General features: G+C 41.8%; 1 protein-coding gene across 1 annotated transcript in view; it reads left to right on the top strand.

Moving 5' to 3' along the window:
* The window catches only part of dapp1 (dual adaptor of phosphotyrosine and 3-phosphoinositides), a 31,331-nt gene that overhangs the window by 5,074 nt on the left and 7,301 nt on the right, over window positions 1-18,956 (top strand). The window contains exons 2-7 of the mRNA XM_022209590.2: window positions 649-771; window positions 1,160-1,293; window positions 3,229-3,359; window positions 5,252-5,299; window positions 5,460-5,522; window positions 5,700-5,785. Of these exons, the coding sequence (XP_022065282.1) occupies window positions 649-771; window positions 1,160-1,293; window positions 3,229-3,359; window positions 5,252-5,299; window positions 5,460-5,522; window positions 5,700-5,785 (585 nt within the window). The remainder of the gene's footprint in view (window positions 1-648; window positions 772-1,159; window positions 1,294-3,228; window positions 3,360-5,251; window positions 5,300-5,459; window positions 5,523-5,699; window positions 5,786-18,956) is intronic.

Genomic DNA, 18,956 nt, shown 5'->3' with positions numbered 1-18,956 from the left:
AGTGTAGAGTCAGAAGGCGGGCGTAACTAAGTGATGACAGAGGCGCGCCGATTCTGACAGAAACAACCGGAAACAACTAGCCTAGCTGCGCTAGACAACCCACGGCAGCTAATTTAATTCTCTGCCAGGGTCGACAACAAAAACGACAACAGTCGTTGAACTCCATTAGCACCGACTCTGAATAATCTTTCTGTTAACATGTCTGTAATATACTTGAGCTTCACCCATTGACTGTATAAATAAGGCTTCACCGAACTACCGCATCCTCTGATTTCCGGCGCTCTAGGAGCCTATTCGTTGCGCTGATTGGTTGTATACCCTCCACATTTGCTGCAGAGGGATTTGATAGACAACCTTTTAGCCCGCCTCCCTCCCTGTCGAGCGTTCCTAGACCCTTGTGCCTTCAGAAACATGGGTCTAGCGTGGCGAGGCTATGACACCGCCACACAGAGACTGAAATGCCTCTTGGGGGAAATAGTCATGCCATGCACAATATTGTACCAATATCTGACCTGAAAAGCAAAACATGTATAACTAATATGTTAGAATGTGAAGGTTTCTCATCATAAATGTATGTATGTATATTAAGTGAACTGTTTTTAAACATGTGAAATGATTCTTCTCAGCTTATATTATTATTTGTTGAAGGTGGTACCATGGCAACCTGTCCCGCCATGCTGCAGAAGCCCTTCTCTTGTCCAATGGCACAGATGGTAGTTACCTCCTGAGAAACAGTAATGAGGGACCTGACTGCTTTGCCCTGTCAGTGAGGTCAGTCTCAATAGGTTTGATTAGTTTAACAGTGGTAACACCAGAAACAGTGGATCACTGGCACTTGGATTGGTATGCTCGTTTTCCATATCTCATGTATTAGACACCCAAATTGTGTGATCATTTTTATTTGTTTGCGTTGTACACCAGCCACAGTGGAAAGTTCTGAAGAAACAGTCTTTGCCGTTTGTTGCAGGAGAACCGTCTGTTATGACATTTACACTGACCATTTCCAAGATAAGAAACACATTTTAAGCTAAATCTCAAGACTGTCATTCAGCTCACTTTGAAGAATAAAAAAGAACATGCACAAATGTGAAAAGTTTACTGTATTTCTACAGACTTTAAAAGTGCAACTTTAAATGTTTGTTTTTCATTTGACACATAGGGCAAAGGATTCAGTAAAGCATTTTCAGGTGACACGCAGAGACAACGGTTATGCATTTGGGTTTAATGAGTTTGCAACCCTTCAAGATTTTGTCAACCACTTTGCTAACCAGCCCCTGTTGGGCAGTGACACAGGTATGTAGAACTTGAACTTTACTGGCAACTGCATGTTACCAGCTTATAAAGTAATATGTTTGTTTGTTTTTTTCTTTCTTTGTTATGATATATGTATGAGATATCAAAAGATGTGCAAATTTTTGCTTCAGAATCCTGTGTTTTTGACACCATGTTTACACAGAAGGCATAGTGTGAGCAACATGCTAGCAAAAATAGTTAACAGAACAGCAGCACCTCTGATACGCCATCTGTGTTTATGGAGGAGACATCCAGTTCACCCGTTCTCAGAGCCCAGCATACAGCCTCTTATGTAAGGGTGTAGGTTTGTCTCTATCTTTGACGGGGACCTTTTTGGCTAGTGGTCGTTATGCACAGCTGTGTATATCTGCACATGCTCTTTTTTATCTTTCATATGCACACAGATGTGTGTACATACACACTCATTCAAGCATTCATTTAATATAGATGTGCTCATATGATTTGGGGAAATGAAGGTTAACAGATAGAGAAAATAAACACTGTGGAAGCTGGCGAGGCCACAAACTGCAGATCAGAGATGTGTTGCTCCAGATCCAAAGATACTTGCAGAGATATATTAAAAAAAAACACGGCAAAAAAACAAGAAGATAAACTACAGTAGAGAGAAGACACAAAGTTAGTGACATAAACTACAAGAAAAACTGCAGACTGGAAGCAAAGCGCTCTGTTAAAACAATATGGCACATATGGTCATTAAAGAGCTTTGTATTTAAGAGGAAGGATTTTACATTCTGTTCTGGATTTTGCAGGGAGACAATGAAGAGTCGCTAACATGAGAGAAATATGATATATCTTGCTGAAACCAGTTAGAACTCTGGCTGCAGAATTGTGGATTAGCTGAAGATTTTTAAGAATGTTTTTGGGACATCCTGATAATAGGGAATTACAATAGTCCAGCCTAAGAATTGCATGGAACAGTTGTTCAGCAGCTTTATCAAACTCACTCAAACGCCTCTTTGTTGTTCTCCTTCTGTTTACTGTTAGACAAAATCTGCAAGTTGTCAAGACAGACACAGTTTTGAGTGGCAACCGAATTAAAATCCACAATGTATTTTCCAGTATTTACAGGCTGCTTTAAATGCTGAAGGTTCCAGTTCAGAAATGAAAGCTGATTTGCTTGCTTGGTATATTGATCAGTGATTACACGCTTTTGAAATGTCAGATTGTTACATAATTTCAGACATCCAGGTCAATGCAGCCAAATCTAATGTAAATCAACAGAGGGGTCTATAAATTATTTGCATACTGATCTGGCAGTCTGATTGCCATGTAAGAATTGCCATGCATGTGTTTTGGTAGAATACAAGCAACGCACCATCTAAGAGCAGGAACATAATTCTATAGTGAAAGCAACATGTCACTGTATTAGAAGTGGAAACCATTAACCACTTCTATATCAGTGTCACTCAGAAATTGGCTTGAAGTGGGCTCTGAAGAAAAAAGAATAACGCTTAGGGATTTCTTTTTTTTTTTTTACTTTATTTTTCTTTTTTTTTGTCCTCCATGGATGATGGCAGGATTTGCCAACTACTTTGTACTGCAACTGCACAATATCATTTCACAAACAAAAAATATATCTCAGACACAAGTCTTAGGTATCTTAGGTAGCTAAGCATGTTTTTGGGTTAATTAGCAGAAATCCATACAATCTGATGGTCAGCAACAGTGCCTAAGTACATGATACATGATTGTTTAAAACTCCATACTTTTTTGTTTGGATGCTGCACACATTCAGATTACCCAGCTGAAACTTTGAACCACACCCCAGCATTGTTGTGATGTCTCCCCCTGCACGTTTTCCAATTTTAAACACAACCAAAATGTATGTGTATGTGTGTGTGTTGATGGATGTTGTCTTTTCTGCTGTAATGTCATCTAATCAGGCATGTAACCTCTTTTCTGTCTCTGAACCAGGAACCCTCATTGTGCTGAAGAGCCCATACCCTTTGTGTGTGGAAGAGCCATCCATTTATGAGTCTGTGCGAGTTCACACAGCCATACAGACAGGCCGCACGGAAAATGATCTGGTGGCAAACGCACCATCGGTATGACACTTAGTGCACACGCCTGTAAACAGCTAGTGTCAAAATATATCAGAATACATCTGTGATGTGATGACACCAAAATAACCTAGACCATGGTTCATAATCAATTTTCTTTGCAAGCTAGACTTAAAAGATAATTCTGGATTACATGGTGAATATTCTCTCTATAGTTTGGCCATTATTTCTACAAGTAATGAAGATGTTAGTTATATCAGTTACAATGATTGTTTGTTAAACTCTGAAATCACTGAACAGCAACTGTCCAATCATAGGTTAGCAATCCAAACCAGACTTAGTAGGCCTGTCAAACTCTGAATTTCTCCATATGTTGAAGCGTTGTGCATAGGAATTAGAGCAGTTCTCTATCTGAAGAAAATGAAGAGCTTTTCTTCCGCCAACAATACTGGCTTGCCAACTCTCATGCTTTTGACATGGGAGTTGGCAGGCAACCCTGCATTTCACTCACTTTCAGGCTCATGCTCTCATGCTGGTCAAGCAGGTATCAAAGTTCTTCGTTATGAAAGATGTTAATAAACCAAAAGACAAGTAAAACATTTCAATCCATTTTTTTTATTAGTAGTATTGTTGTGAGCATGCTTGCTTGCTGCATGATTGGATCTTGGGCTGCTTTGTGTCCACCTATCAATCCACCTGTCAAACATTCCCAAGTTTGGTCAGATGAGAAGCCAAATTTGACCAAAGCTGTACTAAACTCCAGAGATGCTTGGCATAATTTTGAATGACATTTCCTTATCCTTATCACCAGACCAGATAGATATGAAAAACAAATATTGACTTTTTTCCACCTTATCAAAACTGAAAGGATGTACTGTCAGTATCCCAGTGCAACCAATGGACGCACCCAGTGTTCCCAGGTCCATTTCCCTATGGTTCAGAACTATTTTGGCGGCATGATGGTGACCCACACAATATTAAATAGATGGTTTACATGCTTTGATGAATCACTGTGTGAAAACAGGTCATCTTGTATATTTGAAAATAGATTTTATTGCACCAAATTATCACTACGAATCTTTATCATTCTAAACAGAATTTCTGGGGCTTTGGAAATCATTAACAAACAAGTAAAAGCACACATAGGAAATTATTATAAGTTGTTTGAAGTGTCATTGTGCTGTGCAATTTCACGTTTCAATGGGATGACATTTTTTTTCTATCAAATGAACCATGGCATCTTTTCTCTGGGTCTGCTATTTAAATTACTGCAAAAATGACCAAAAAAAATTCTCAGTAATGCATTTTGAAAACAAAAACAAAGCTAGCAGTTATCTCAGAGGAGGAGGAACAGATAATACCGATGGCCAGTGAGTTTTTGTTGTAATCCTCCATGGATTCCTGTTCAGGATTGAACAAGTTGGAAAGACAACTGCCTGGAAGGGGAGGCAGGAAGTCTAAGGCACAGTTTTAAGGGGCGGTGAGGTGGCAAGCCCAGAGTGTGATGTTTACTGATTAAAAACCTCTCACCATCAATTCATTAATGCCAAGCCTACGTGCAGCAGCTCTATTTCCTTCTTCAACAGGAAGATTGATTGCCTTTAGCTTAAAAGCTGCATCATATGCATTTCTTCATGTGTTTTCCGTGATGAGGGTGTTTGCATGAAGCGCAAAATGACCCATTTGAAGAATTTGGTGTGAGTGCATCTGATTTAATTCCAACAGTTTCATTGGTCCACTATGACCTGCTGGGTAATTTTATTGGTGCGAAGTGACGAGGCTAAATGTATTGACGACATAAAGCTCACCCGTAAAAATCTATACATTAGCCGCATGGTTGTATAAGGTGTGTGAAAAAGTAGTTTCTTATAGTCTGGAAAGTACGGTAATTAAGATAACGAATTATTTTTCCACTCAAATCAAGTCTGTCTTTTCAGCTGGGCACAAAGGAAGGCTATCTAGTGAAGCAGGGAGCAGTTGTGAAGGTAAGAGCATCTCTTTGTTTGAACCCAAATCAGCTTTTATCAGGAAATCTGTTTTCAGTTGTAAATCTCATAGCAGGACTCATTTAGAAATGTTTGGTTCAGTGTTTCAAATAACTTGAGGTGATATTAAAAATACATTAACTTTTACACCTTTTGACAGAGCTGGAAACAGAGGTGGTTCACACTCAACAGAAATGAACTTAAATACTTCAGAGACAAAATGGTGAGTCTTTTCAGGTTCGGGACATTCTGGGAAGTTTGCCTTTCACAATTTCACTTTTTAAGTATGTAGCTGGGGCAAGCATATTAATTTTTGCTGCCTTTTTTTGAACCACATAGTCAACAAGAGCATTTCACTTTGTAGTGAGCACAAGTAATCAGCTGTATTTGCCTGTTGCAGTGTGAGGAGCCCATTCGAACTCTTGATCTGAGAGCCTGCTCTGCAGTCCAGTTCGACTATTCTCAGGACAGAGTTAACTGTTTCTGGTAAGTGCCTCAACCATGTGTCTGTTTCATTCTTTACCGGAAGCTATGCTGTTTATTTAAAATCATGCAACATTTACCTATAATTGTTTTCTGTGGCTCACTTGGCCTGTTTTAAGAGCAGCCTTGGATTTATGGCATTTGATTGATTTGAATAAAGAAATAGTTGGCATTAAAACTTGACAGACATCAGACAAGCCTGATGAGCCTTTTAATTCATGACACAATTTGATTTTCTTTGGAGCACACTTCCAGCAGGCTTGGCAGGATTAATCTTTTTTGGAAATGATATGTTTAAGGAATAAAAAAATTGAAATGTAAAAATTAAAATAATGGTATGTTCTTGAAGATGTTTCACCTCTTATCAAGGGGAATCAGTTCTAGACTGGTTCACCTCAAGGATAAAACATTCGCACACAAGTGGAGCAACGCTGTATGTACAGTCCAATACAGCGAAGAATGCTTGTACATAGGGAAGACTAAATAACAGAAGACTAAATAAAAAAAGACAAAATAACAGCTTCACAAGCACATGGCTCAGCACTCAGGACAAGACTCAGCAGTCTATCTGCATGTGAAGGATAATGGCCATTCATTTGAAGACAGCAGTGTACACATTTTGAGTAGAGAGGACAGATGGTTTGAGAGAGAAGTAAAGGAAGTCATCTATGTCAAATCGGAACAGCCATCTCTAAACAGAGGAGCAACACCACTTATCAACACCTATAACGCAGTGATAAGGTCTCTCCCCAGAAAGCTTTGACATCATTTACATCTGGAGTCACTCCTGACATGGCAAATTCATAACCATGGTTGTGTAAACCTTTAGCTTCACAACCATGAGTGCCATCATCGTTGGTGGACCATCTAGTTTCATAACTATTCACACCTTGAGACATGTGAGTCCTGGTTGTTAATAGAAAATTAGCCGTGGGACCTGGAGTGACTATATATTCTGGAGCTCCCCATCAGTCAGACATGAAGAAACCTCTTGGATGAGATGTGAAACGTCTTCAGCAACCTTCAAGAGAAGTCCAGTTGATTTCTGCTGAAGCTCCTACTGTAAAGTAATTGAATGTCCACTCAGCTTTTGTGTTTTAGGACATAGCTTTACTGCTGGCTTAGCACATAGCGTAGCAGGCGGGAGTCACCACAAGTAACCAGCGCGAGTTGCCAGGGTAACAAGGCAGTTCTCATTTACGGCACAGCGTAAGTTTTGCAGCTACTGTCGTAAAGTACAGTGCATATCAGTCCTTATATGACATCTCCCCTTTTTATAACTAGTCTTCTTTTTTTTTTTAGTAACAAATAAACATATTTATCAAAATATGCAACTCGGGCATTAACCTTTTTTTTTCTCTAAAACGCTATATGAACAGTGTAATGCATACATTCTTACATGTATTAGATTCACATATTTTGAACATTTCCTTTTTTTTTTTTTTTGATCTGTGAAGGGCAGCGTTCGTCGTACACCCTTACAGATTAAGTCTATTCACGGGTCTGCTCAACCTGCCAGACCTTGTGTACAACTGTCCATCTTGCATCGGTGAAGGGCAAGCAGTGGAAACGGTCATCTGAGTGTTCATAGCGACAGCAGGCTCGGCTTGTTGGATAGCAGCTTCATGCTGTGACTGCTGCAACAGAGGACACTGTGCAGTTCCAGAAGACGCCGGCACGCGGAGCAGGTGACGACGGTTGCGTCTCAGAGTCGCCCCCTGGTCCGTAACGATGTCATAAGATCTAGGGGTAGTGCTGTCACCAGTGACAACAGCAGGTGTTCCCCAAACATTCTGATGATCCAGCTTGGTGAGGACAGAATCACCCGGTTTCAGAGGCGGCAGGGGTCTTGAACCATGACGCTGGTTGAAGTAGAAGGCCTGTTTCTGCTTCTCCTTTGCATCTTTACTCCTGACTGATTGGAGATCCGGCCATTGAGGTCGAAGGTTTGTCTCAAGTGTCGGAAGTGTTGACTTAATCCTTCTACCCATGAGTAACTCGGCTGGGCTCACACCTGTGGTGGCACACGGGGTGGAACGATAACACATGAGGGCGAGTAATGGATCTTTCTGTGCCAAAATTCTCTTTGCGATCTGTACACCCCTTTCTGCATGTCCGTTGGCCTGAGGATTGTGCGGGCTTGAGGTGATGTGTTGGAAGTCAAAGTTGCGAGCAAAGTCCTGAAACTCCGCACAGGCAAACTGAGGCCCGTTGTCCGAAACAACCTCGTCCGGACAGCCATAGCGGGCGAAAAGTGTCTTTAGCTGTAACACTACCTGTGAAGCAGTAGTTGTAGGCATGTGAAGTATCTCGATAAACCTGGAGAAGTAATCTGACACGACCAGGTAAGTGTGCTTGTTGTAATCACACAGGTCAATAGCAAGTCTCTGCCAGGGTCTGTCAGGTAGAAGGGTTGAAATGAGGGGCTCCTTCCGCTGCGCGTGCTTCATCTCGCGACAAGTTTGACAGGATTCAACTTTGTTTTTGATGTCTGTAGAGATGCCAGGCCACCACACAGATGTATTGGCCCGCTCTCTGCATTTAGTCAGACCTTGATGTCCATCATGGATCCGATCCAAGATGTCAGTTCTTAAAGTGGAAGGGATTAGTATGCGACTGCCCCTTGTGATGATCCCATCGTACTCTGACAGTTCACTTTTAACTGGATAATAGTCTCTGATGGCGATAGGGACATTTCCTACATATTCCGGCCACCCAGACCGAATGTAGTCCAGTATTGTCTGCAAGTTACCGTCGGCTGCAGTGGTGAGCCTTATTGTCTCAAATTTTTGTGGCGATGCTGGTACACTGCTGACGACGGCTGCAATGTAACACTGTACGTCTGAATGAGTGTCACTTTCCTCGAACGTGCTCTGTAATGGGCTACGTGAGAGCGTGTCAGCTACAGTGAGAGTCTTGCCTGGTGCATATTCAGCTGTAGGTTTGAACCTCATAAGTCGCATCAGGAGTCTTTGACAGCGAATTGGAACGTTATCCAGATCCTTTTTAGTCATCAGCGGCACCAAAGGTTTATGGTCGGTGACCAACTTAAAGCTCTCCAGCCCCACTAGGTACTTTTCAAATCTTTCGCACGCCCAAACGCTTGCCAGACATTCTTTTTCTATCTGGGCATATCTGGTTTCGGCGTCGGACAGGCGACGAGAACAGTAGGCAATGGGCTTCCAGTCCCCATCGTGTTGTTGTAACAGCACGCCTCCAATGCCGTAGCTGCTTGCGTCTGCTGATACAGCTGTAGGTCGGTTCACGTCGTAGAACTTGAGTACAGGAGACGTTGACAGAATGTCTTTGATCCGTTGGAAAGCCTCCTTCTGCGGATGGTCCCACGTCCATGTTGTCTTAGATCTCAACAGTTCATACAAAGGCTGGCCCACAGTTGATAGGTGTGGAATGTATTTTCCCAAGTACGTGAACATGCCCAGGACACGTTTGAGATCCTGAACATTTTGTGGTTCTGGTAGCTCTTTAATGGCTTTTACTTTGTCTGGGTCGGGTTTTACTCCAGACTTGTCGATCACCTGGCCCAGGAAGTGAAGTTGATTCTGTCTGAAGACGCACTTGTCCTTATTCAACTTCAGGCCGGTTGACTCGATTCTCTCCAGCACCTTGCTGAGACGTTCATCGTGCTGTTCTGCTGTGTTGCCGTACACAAGAATGTCATCCATATAGATAGCTACGCCATCCAGATCACTTAGGGTCTCAGCCATCTTTCTCTGGAAGATTTCTGGAGCGCTCGTAATGCCGAAAGGTAGGCGTTTGAACGCGTATCTACCGAATGGTGTAATGAACGTGGTTAACTTGCTGCTTTCAGGATGAAGAGGTATCTGCCAGAAACCTGAGGCTGCGTCCAGTGATGTAAACATGGTGGCGCCACTCAGCTTTGCAGTGATTTCTTCGGCAGTTGGAAGAACGTACCGCTCCCTCCTCACAGCCTCGTTTAACCTTTTCAGATCGACACATATGCGCACTTTGCCATTTCGTCTCGGAACTGGCACCATAGGTGCACACCAGTCTGTCGGTTCAGTCACTTTTTCAATAACTCCGTTCTCTACCATGCGCTGTATCTCCTCTTTAACTTCGTCTAAGAGTGGCAGAGGAACTCTTCGGGCGGTGTGTACTGCATATGGCTCAGTGTACTCTTTAAGTCTTATTTTGACAGGATCAGTCTTGAGAGTGCCGTGCTCTCCAAAAGCTTTGTGCACTTCCTCAACACGTTTGACTAGTCCCATTGCACACGCTGTGTCTTTGCCTAGCAAATTATTCGCCGTCTGGCTATGGATCACATACACTGGGAACGAGTAACGTTTTTCTTTGTATTTTGCATCAGCTTGGAATTTCCCCAAACAGTTGAGCTGACCACCCGGGCTGTTCATTGGTGGAATGTTCGACTGCACCAGTTTTTGCTCAGGAACTAACAGGTTAAAAGTCTCTTTCTCCATAACATTCAAATCTGCTCCTGTATCAATTTTAAATTTAACTGGTGTTGCTCCAATCACAATCTCTACAGTCCACTGATCACTCTCTCTTTTAGTATCTGTGACAGCACCCAGGAAATATGGTGTCTGTGAGACAGTCTCTGCTTCTGTCACTTCTCTGATTGACTTACTATGACACATTCTCTCCCAGTGACCCACCTTCTTGCACTTGTTGCATGATGATTTTTTTGCTGGACATTTGTCTTGGTCTCTGTGCTTCATTTTGCCACATCTTCCACATTTTGGTTCTGGTTGTTCGAAGTTGGCTTTCTTTTTATTTTTCCACTGCTGATTTCCTCTGTATGTAGATTTGCCGTGGGAAATCTCCTGCACCTCTGCGCACGCCCCTTCCTGCTGGTGCACCTGCCTCGTCACCTCCTCGGACTGGCGTACTGACTGAACAGTCTGGGATAACGTGAGCTGCGTCTCCAACTGTAGTTTGCGAGACATCTCTTTGTCATTGATCCCCACCACTATACGGTCTCTAATGTGCTCCTCTCTCTGAGCCCCCAAACTCACAATGTTCTGATAGTTCGTAAAGAGCTCTAATAAACATTTCAACTTTCTCACCGGGCCGCTGCACTCTCTGGTGGAAACATGCGCGCTCGTGAATCACATTCCTTTTGGGATAGAAATACTCGTCGTATTTTCCTAACACGACGTCAAATTTCTTTTGATCCGCTGCTTCAGCAAAAGTGAATGCTTTGAAAATGTTTTCAGCCTCCGGGCCCATGGTGTATATCAGGGAACTGACTTGGACTTCGCCATCTTCCTTGTTTAGTTTGGTCGCCACGCGAAACCGCTGGAAACGCTGCTTCCAATCTCCCCACTCTGTCGGGCGCTCGAACGGGAAACTGTCCGGAGGATTAAACTTTGCCATCTCCCCGAAGTCGTACGTCCGCCACAAGCTTCTGACACCATGTAAAGTAATTGAATGTCCACTCAGCTTTTGTGTTTTAGGACATAGCTTTACTGCTGGCTTAGCACATAGCGTAGCAGGCGGGAGTCACCACAAGTAACCAGCGCGAGTTGCCAGGGTAACAAGGCAGTTCTCATTTACGGCACAGCGTAAGTTTTGCAGCTACTGTCGTAAAGTACAGTGCATATCAGTCCTTATATGACACCTACGATTACCATGACCTGGATGACAGAGAATGTACACAGATGTAGAATAGTTGTCTGAGGCCATGGAGCATCTTCAGACTTTTGCAGCTGAAACACTGTCTGCACGCTCACCGTACTCTCTTTCAGTAAGCATGAAAGAACTCAATTTATATAATGTGCCATTTCAAAGCAGTTGAGATAGTAAGGTCAAGACATTACACTATTATAAAGATTCAGCAATTCCCCATTAAGTAGCACATGGCATCAGTAATTGAACAGAACTCCCTTTCAACAGGGAGTGTACCAAGACAGAACCACTCTCAGGGAAGGCAGCCAGTTTCATCAACCAGTTGGGATTGGAGGACAGAGGAGAGAAAAAATATTAGTACCAAAACAAACTAGCATAAATACAATGGATAAAACTAAATTAAAAAAAAAACAGAAAAACACTGAATCAAAAACACAACAAACAAACAAAAAAAAAAACCTCTGGAGGATGGGTGGCTGGCCGGGTGAAAGTGGAGGAGACTGATGATAGAGATAAAATTCATCGTGAGACCGGGGAGAAAGCCAGTGAGAACCACTGGAACCCATTGTGAGACCATGCATTAGCCCGGTGGTGGAGATAAAAGCTGAGCCCCTCTAATGGTCAAGCAGAATTCAGCAGTGAAGGCAGGACTGGGCCAAACATTGAGAGGCAGCACAGGCATGGCACACTGATGCTTCTTGTGCCCGTTGTCTGCTGAAAGCGCAGACGTTGAGCAGAGATGACACCAGCAGGAACTGACTGAACTCAACTGACATTCATGATGCTTGGCTGCAGACATGGCAGGCAGGTTGTGGAAATGTACAAACTGTAATAAAAAAAAAGAAAAAAAACTGAGGTGTGCAGGTAAAAAAAAATTAAAGAAAAGGTATCTAGTAATCCAGGTAAAATTTACTGTATATCCAAAAATAAAGAAGATTTTCCAACAAAGCTAACTCCCAAAAAATCCACAGAAATCAAAAAAACTGAAAAACATCACAAATCATAGACCCGAGGAAAAGAACTGGCAGGAGAACATGAGGGCAGCAAAATAGGATAGCAACAGTACGAAATGACAAAGACAGAGGGAGAGAAAGGTCCATTTAAGCACTGAGAACTGATTGGGGAGACAAGACACAGGTTAAACTAATAAGAGCAATCTAAAGGGAGGGAAAAGACAGACAAAGAACAGAAGAAAAGCACAAGCAACAGATGATGAAAAACATCTATCCATCCATCCATCCATTCTCTATACACCGCTTTATCCTCATTAGGGTCGCGGGGGGTGCTGGAGCCTATCTCAGCTGACTCGGGCAAAGGCAGGGGACACCGTGGACAGGTCGCCAGTCTGTCGCAGGGCTACATGTGGGTCAATATCAGTATAAAGTGCCTTTTGGACTTTGCCATTTCCCAAAAAAAATTTGCAATTTTCCACCAAATTTCATATTCATTGTATTAAGTAGATGTTATGCTTTTAGAAATGCATATTGGTCAAGCTCCCACACTTTTTATAGATTAACTGCAAGCAGAAAATGTACATACAAACAGCAAAATATGTCCCCCTGTCACGGACAATTTCAAAGTAGAATAAATAAATTGCAATTACATAGTGATTATAAAATGTACATCTTCAGAACTCTTTTTGGTCCCTTTCTCAATAATGTATTTTAGTTAATGGAAAAAGTATTTGAATAATACTGAAATTATGGCAAATCTTTTGTTCCTCTGTAAAATCTGCAAGAGTTGAACTTTATTTTCTAAATAATGTATAATAACAAAGATACTTGTTCAAACTTTTGAACAATGCTATTTGGCCCTCATATGTTTATAAAGAAATCACAGAAAATATTTTGCTTACTTGTGAAAATAATTTGTTTATTTATATCAAACATGAAATTAACAGGGTGGACAGTGGCATGACAGGGTGGACACATTGTGAACTAAATGGCCTCGTAAATGCAATAAATCTAAAGGAAATGCTTTTAAAAATGCCAGATGTCCTTTTCTCATGTACTACTATCAGCTTTTGGCCTTAACTATGCATATGACCTTCCTGTCATGAACCATGTCCACCCTGTCATGGAAGGTTCGCTGACAGGGTGGACAATGACAGGGTGGACATTTTTGGATAACGTTAGCATTTAATGAGCACATGGTGGACTTTTACTTAGTAACATGATTCAGTTAGCAACTGACTCTGTTCTGTTTAACAAATATATTTTACATTTCTGAAAGGTTTTTGTTTCAGCTGATATTTAATGATGACAGAGTGGACATGTTAAGCTTGACAACATCCAACTACACGCATTATTTGATGAAAATTACAAAACATAAGTGTAACAACTTACTCTGAAACCAGCCACCATTTCAGTCTCCAGTGAAGAAAGAAATATTGCTAGTAGTGATGCCACTGAAACCGTCAGAGGGTTTCTTAAAGGGACAGTTACCTCATAATGACAGGGTGGACAGCAATTTCAGGGACAGGTGTAAAATGTTTAAAATAATTATGAAAAAAACATGTACATGATTAAAAATATTCATTTTATCAAACAATGTCTTGTGGACAGTAAAACCATGTTAAAAAAAATATCGATTTAGCATAATTTAAACACTTTTTACACACACTGTGGTAAGCAGAGCAGTGTCTGGGACATGCCAAAATCATGTGCATCGAATTAAAGAAAATAGTATAAAATGAAGGAAAAACACTTTAAGAGACTCATTTTTGTACTGACATATGTGTAAATGTTTGTCCACTTCTAATAAGACCCCAGAGTTTCATTATTCTGCAACATTTTTGTGAAAACTGAGTGATTCTGATAAGGATGGCAAATGTACTTTATACTGATATTGACCCATATACAGACAAACAATCACACTCACATTCACACCTATGGGCAATTTAGAGTAATTAATTAACCTCAGCATATTTTTGGACTGTGGGAGGAAGCCGGAGTGCCCGGAGAAAACCCACGCATGCACAAGGAGAACATGCAAACTCCATGCAGAAAGATCCCGGGCCCAGGCTGGGATTTGAACCGGGGATCTTCTTGCTGCAAGGTGACAGTGCTAACCACTATACCGCTGTGCAGCCCATGATGAAAAACAGTGTCAAAAAAACAAAACAGGAACTAACCGAAAAGGGACATGAAACTCACACAGATAAACAAGAGACAAAAACAGACACAGGAAACACGGTAAAGGAAAACACACTAGAATGAATCACAGTAACAAAACTAGCAACCAACACTCAAGACCGTGACAGTTTTTGATAATGTCTTGTTTTTCACTGTCATATAAAGTCTTGCACGTCTAAGGAGACAGTATGAACATGACCCCAAAATGTCTTTTGTTTAACAGGACAGAGTTAGGATGTCATTAATCATTAAAAAGACAAAAGAAAAGCAAAATTTCTTTATTTCCCTATATAAAAAAATCTAATATGGAATCAGCTTGCACAATCTTTTTCCCTACAGAGGACTTGGTAAAAGATGACTCTACGTTCCATAGATGTTTTGCTGCTTAAATTTCATTAGCCAGATCTTTACTCCAGTTTAGCCAAAAGTCCCTGAATTTTTGACATTTGACACAACCTAATTCCTCATATATTTCCTGTTACGGGAACAGAATTACTTATTTTGTAGTCTGGTTCGTCCAAATGGTTTATTTAGTTGACCTTCAAAAGTATGACTACAACCACTACAGCTGATGCAGAAAATGTTTGTTGACATGAAAATAATAAGTCATTTGCATATAAGAGAAGGACCATGATCAGTCTGTGAAAACATTCAGCAAAAGTTCATCACATACAGACAGAGAAATGCTCAGTTTGATTGCTGAGCTCGTAGTTCTTCCCTCGAAGAACTTGCTCATAATTTTATTTTCACTTTCAGAGCAAAAAGCAGCAGGATGAAGTGATTTCAGGTCTGCAGACAAACTCTGTCTTACTTTATATTCACTGTTTCTCTGACGTATTGTTAGTGAAAGGCGTTCTTGAGCTGTTTTCATTCGCCAAACGTCTAAAGTCACAGTACAAATGTTGTCAAAGTCCTGCATAGTTTTATCAGCGCAATGTATCGACATTTGCTTTTGTTCCCGATTAGGCTTTTAATTCTGATTTACTTCTGGACAGTTTAGTGAAAGAGCCTGCATAATTTTGTATTTTGTCCACAGAGCTCTGATCATTCCCAGTAACACAACTGTAGTGTCTATATAAATTTTAATTTACATACAGTATGTATGAGAAAATTAAGCAATCTTTATTTTGTTCTTAATTTGTTTGTTTTTTCTCTTTAGATAGCTAAACAAACAAACACAATGAAAAAGTACCCACAAGAATACTTTTAAAGTACTGGGTCGGTAAGCAGTATTAGTAAAAGCAGTAGTACAGTTAAAATCTCTATGATACTTATCCCTAGTGTGTATGCACCTACAATGATGGACCATGAAGAAGAAAAGGAAACATTTTACCAAGATTTTGCCAAAGTGGTGTACACTGTACCAAGGGCAGACCACCTCCTCATTCTAGAGACTTTACCACAAGGATTTGTTGAGATTATAAAACAGATAAGGGCATTATTGGAAAATCTGGCAAAGGCAAGAAGAACACCAAGGTGACTGCCTCCTGAATTTCTTTGCTGAACAGAAATTGAATGTTACACACAGCGTCTTTTACAAACTCAAAAAGAACTACACCCAGATGCACCTGAGATTTTAGCGCTGCTGTCTGCAGATCTATGCTGTGTGCTGCAAGGACAACCTGCCTGAAGTGTTCTCAACAAAAGCAACGTGTTGAGCTGAATGCGCAATCAATGATCACTTGCTCCAGGTGCAGCTTAGGCTGCACCTGAAAATGAAAGTGTTGAAAATGCAAGCTCTACAATGACCAGCTATAAGAGAATTCACAAAGGAGCCTTGTACAGCTTTTAAGAAATCAAGTCCAGCATTCAGAGAAAGATCAAAAAGATGATGGACAGCTGGTGGTTTAGGATTGCTGAAAAGCTACAAGATATGGCAGACCAAAACAACCTGCATAGCCGCACAGCAGCAAGCTTTGCAGCGACCTGAAGGACATAACAGCACAACAGAAAGAGCACTTCAGTAACCTACTAAACCAATAAAGATCAGTTGACCTGAATGCCTACTAATGGCAAACAATAAAACCTGTCAGAGAGGAACTATGTGGACCAGTTGCACAAATGTTGGTATGTAATTGATACAAAAAGCGATTGTGTTCAATTTACCGTAGCATCTCTCTGCTATCCACTGCCAGAAAAGTCCTGGCAAAGATTATCCTAAACAAAATGAAGACCCCTTTGTAAGAAATACTGCTTCAAATAAAATTTAAAGCAGGCAGACTTTGAATCTATTTGATCTTCAGAGTGAGTCTGCTCCAGGAGAAAGCTGTGGAGAAGGAGCAGTCACTTTATGTGGTCTCCGTCCATTTCTCCAAAGCCTTTCATACTATGGAGATGGAGAGAAGAACTCTGTGAAAAATGCTATAAGTGTACAGATGCCCCGAGATACTTATTAACATCATCAAACTCTTCCATGATGACATGACGAGAAAAATGTCCATTGGAGAAGACCTCAGTGATGCTTTTATAATCAAGCATGGGAACAAGGCTGTGTCTCGTCACTGATACTCTTTACATTCTATCTCTCAGCAATCCTTGACACCATAGACCAGAAGAGATGGAAGCTATTCAGTCTTTCCAGACTCAAGGCTTGCACCAAAACAAAGGATGTGGTTGTGTGAGAGCTTCTCTATGCTAATGAGTTAGCCCCAGTTGCTGTTGACCTAGATGAAATACCATTGCCATTGATTTTCAATCACTTTACCACAGCTGCCACTTTGTTGGGTTCTATGTTTCCAAGACTGAACTTTTTTACCATCCTTCCACCAATCTTAGAAGTGGGTGGAAGGATGGAAGGTTAAAAATACTGGTCAGTGGCAAAGCACTCATAACCACAGAACGTTTCACTTACCTGGGCAGCACAGTAATCGATGCAAACAGCACAACCCTGGAAGTTTACTGAAGGCTCAAGTCAGTCACCAAATCCTTTGGAGCCCTCTCTGGTCAAGCCATAATGCCAAATTGCAGACAAACATCAAAGTGTATAATGCGGCTGTGTGACCGTACCTGCTCTACACCACCAAATCTATGATGCTCCATCGAAAGGGCATCAAGATGCTCACCAGGACACAGAATTGCCATCTGCGGCAATTCTTAAGCAACATATGGCAGAACAGGGTGTCTGACATAAAGGTATTAAAATGAGCTAGCACTCACAGCCCAGAAGTCATCATTATGGCTTCTCAACTATTATGGGCTGGCCACATTTGGAGAATGCCTGAAAACCCCTCACCAAAGGATGTCTTCTGCAGGGAACTTTACTCTGGTACAAAGATGTCCTAAAGCGCTACTTCAAGAAATATGCAGTGAGCCCCAGTGCAAGGGAAAGAGAGGTTCTTGAACCCAGAAGAGCACTGAAGGAAGGAATATGAGTGGAAACACAAACTAAGCCACGCCCTACCAGCTCACAACAACCAAAGGTGTACTTGAGTATGACGCTGCCACTCCAAAGCTGGCCTTGGAGCACACCTGTCAAAGTTTTTGGGAAAACTAGGAACCACAAGTAAGCCTGCAGTCTGAGAGAGAAGTGCTTTGTTTGGATAATATGGTACAATAGAAGACAGACTCAGTCATTTTGGAGTTTCAATGTGAGAAACAGAATTTTCTATTCTATTCTGAATTTTACAGGGACCCGGTGAAGCGAAGCTAATATGGCAGAAATATCATCACTGACATTCTGATAGTAATGAAATGCAATAGTCCAGCCTAGAAATAGCAAATGGATCAACTACTTTTTCAGTTTCACTCTGAGACAGCCTTCCAACTCGACGGGCTACAGCTGTTTTGTGCGGACCATGACCAGCGCTCAAGGAAGACCCGGGGTGGAGGACTGTGTGTGCATATCAACAAAGGTTGGTGTATAAACTGTGGACTGGTCAAGAGCTATTGCTCCGAGGCATTAGAGTTTATGACGGTGAAATGTTGGCCATTCTACCTGCCACAAGAGTTTACGGCCTGTTTGTCACTAGTGTTTACATCCCGCCGGATGCTAATGCTAATAACAAGACTACACGACATCATCAGCTCACTGCAGACCAAGCACCCGGAGGCTTTCTACATGGTTGCAGGGGACTTCAACCACGTAAGACTGACAGACATCCTGCCCATGTTCCACCAGCACATGGATTTTCCAACAAGGCAAAATAACACTCTGGACTGTGTATACTCCAACATTCACGGAGCATACTGAGCCCGCCCCCACCTTGGCTTCTCCGATCACATCTCCGTCCTGCTGGTACCAGCATACTGCCCCCTGCGGAGGCGGTCCAGGCCAACAAAGAGGACAGTCACTGTGTGGCCCAGCGACGCTGCGTCTGTTCTCCAGGACTGCTTCGAGTGGACAGACTGGCAGGTCTTCAAGGAGGCAGCAACATATGGAGGTGAGATGGACCTGGAGGACTACACCAGCTCGGTCC

Source organism: Acanthochromis polyacanthus, chromosome 1 (assembly GCF_021347895.1).
Source record: "Acanthochromis polyacanthus isolate Apoly-LR-REF ecotype Palm Island chromosome 1, KAUST_Apoly_ChrSc, whole genome shotgun sequence".
In the NCBI taxonomy this organism is placed as follows: domain Eukaryota; kingdom Metazoa; phylum Chordata; class Actinopteri; family Pomacentridae; genus Acanthochromis; species Acanthochromis polyacanthus.
Note: the sequence above shows the minus strand (reverse complement) of the source record. Positions and strands in the feature narration are given on the sequence as shown.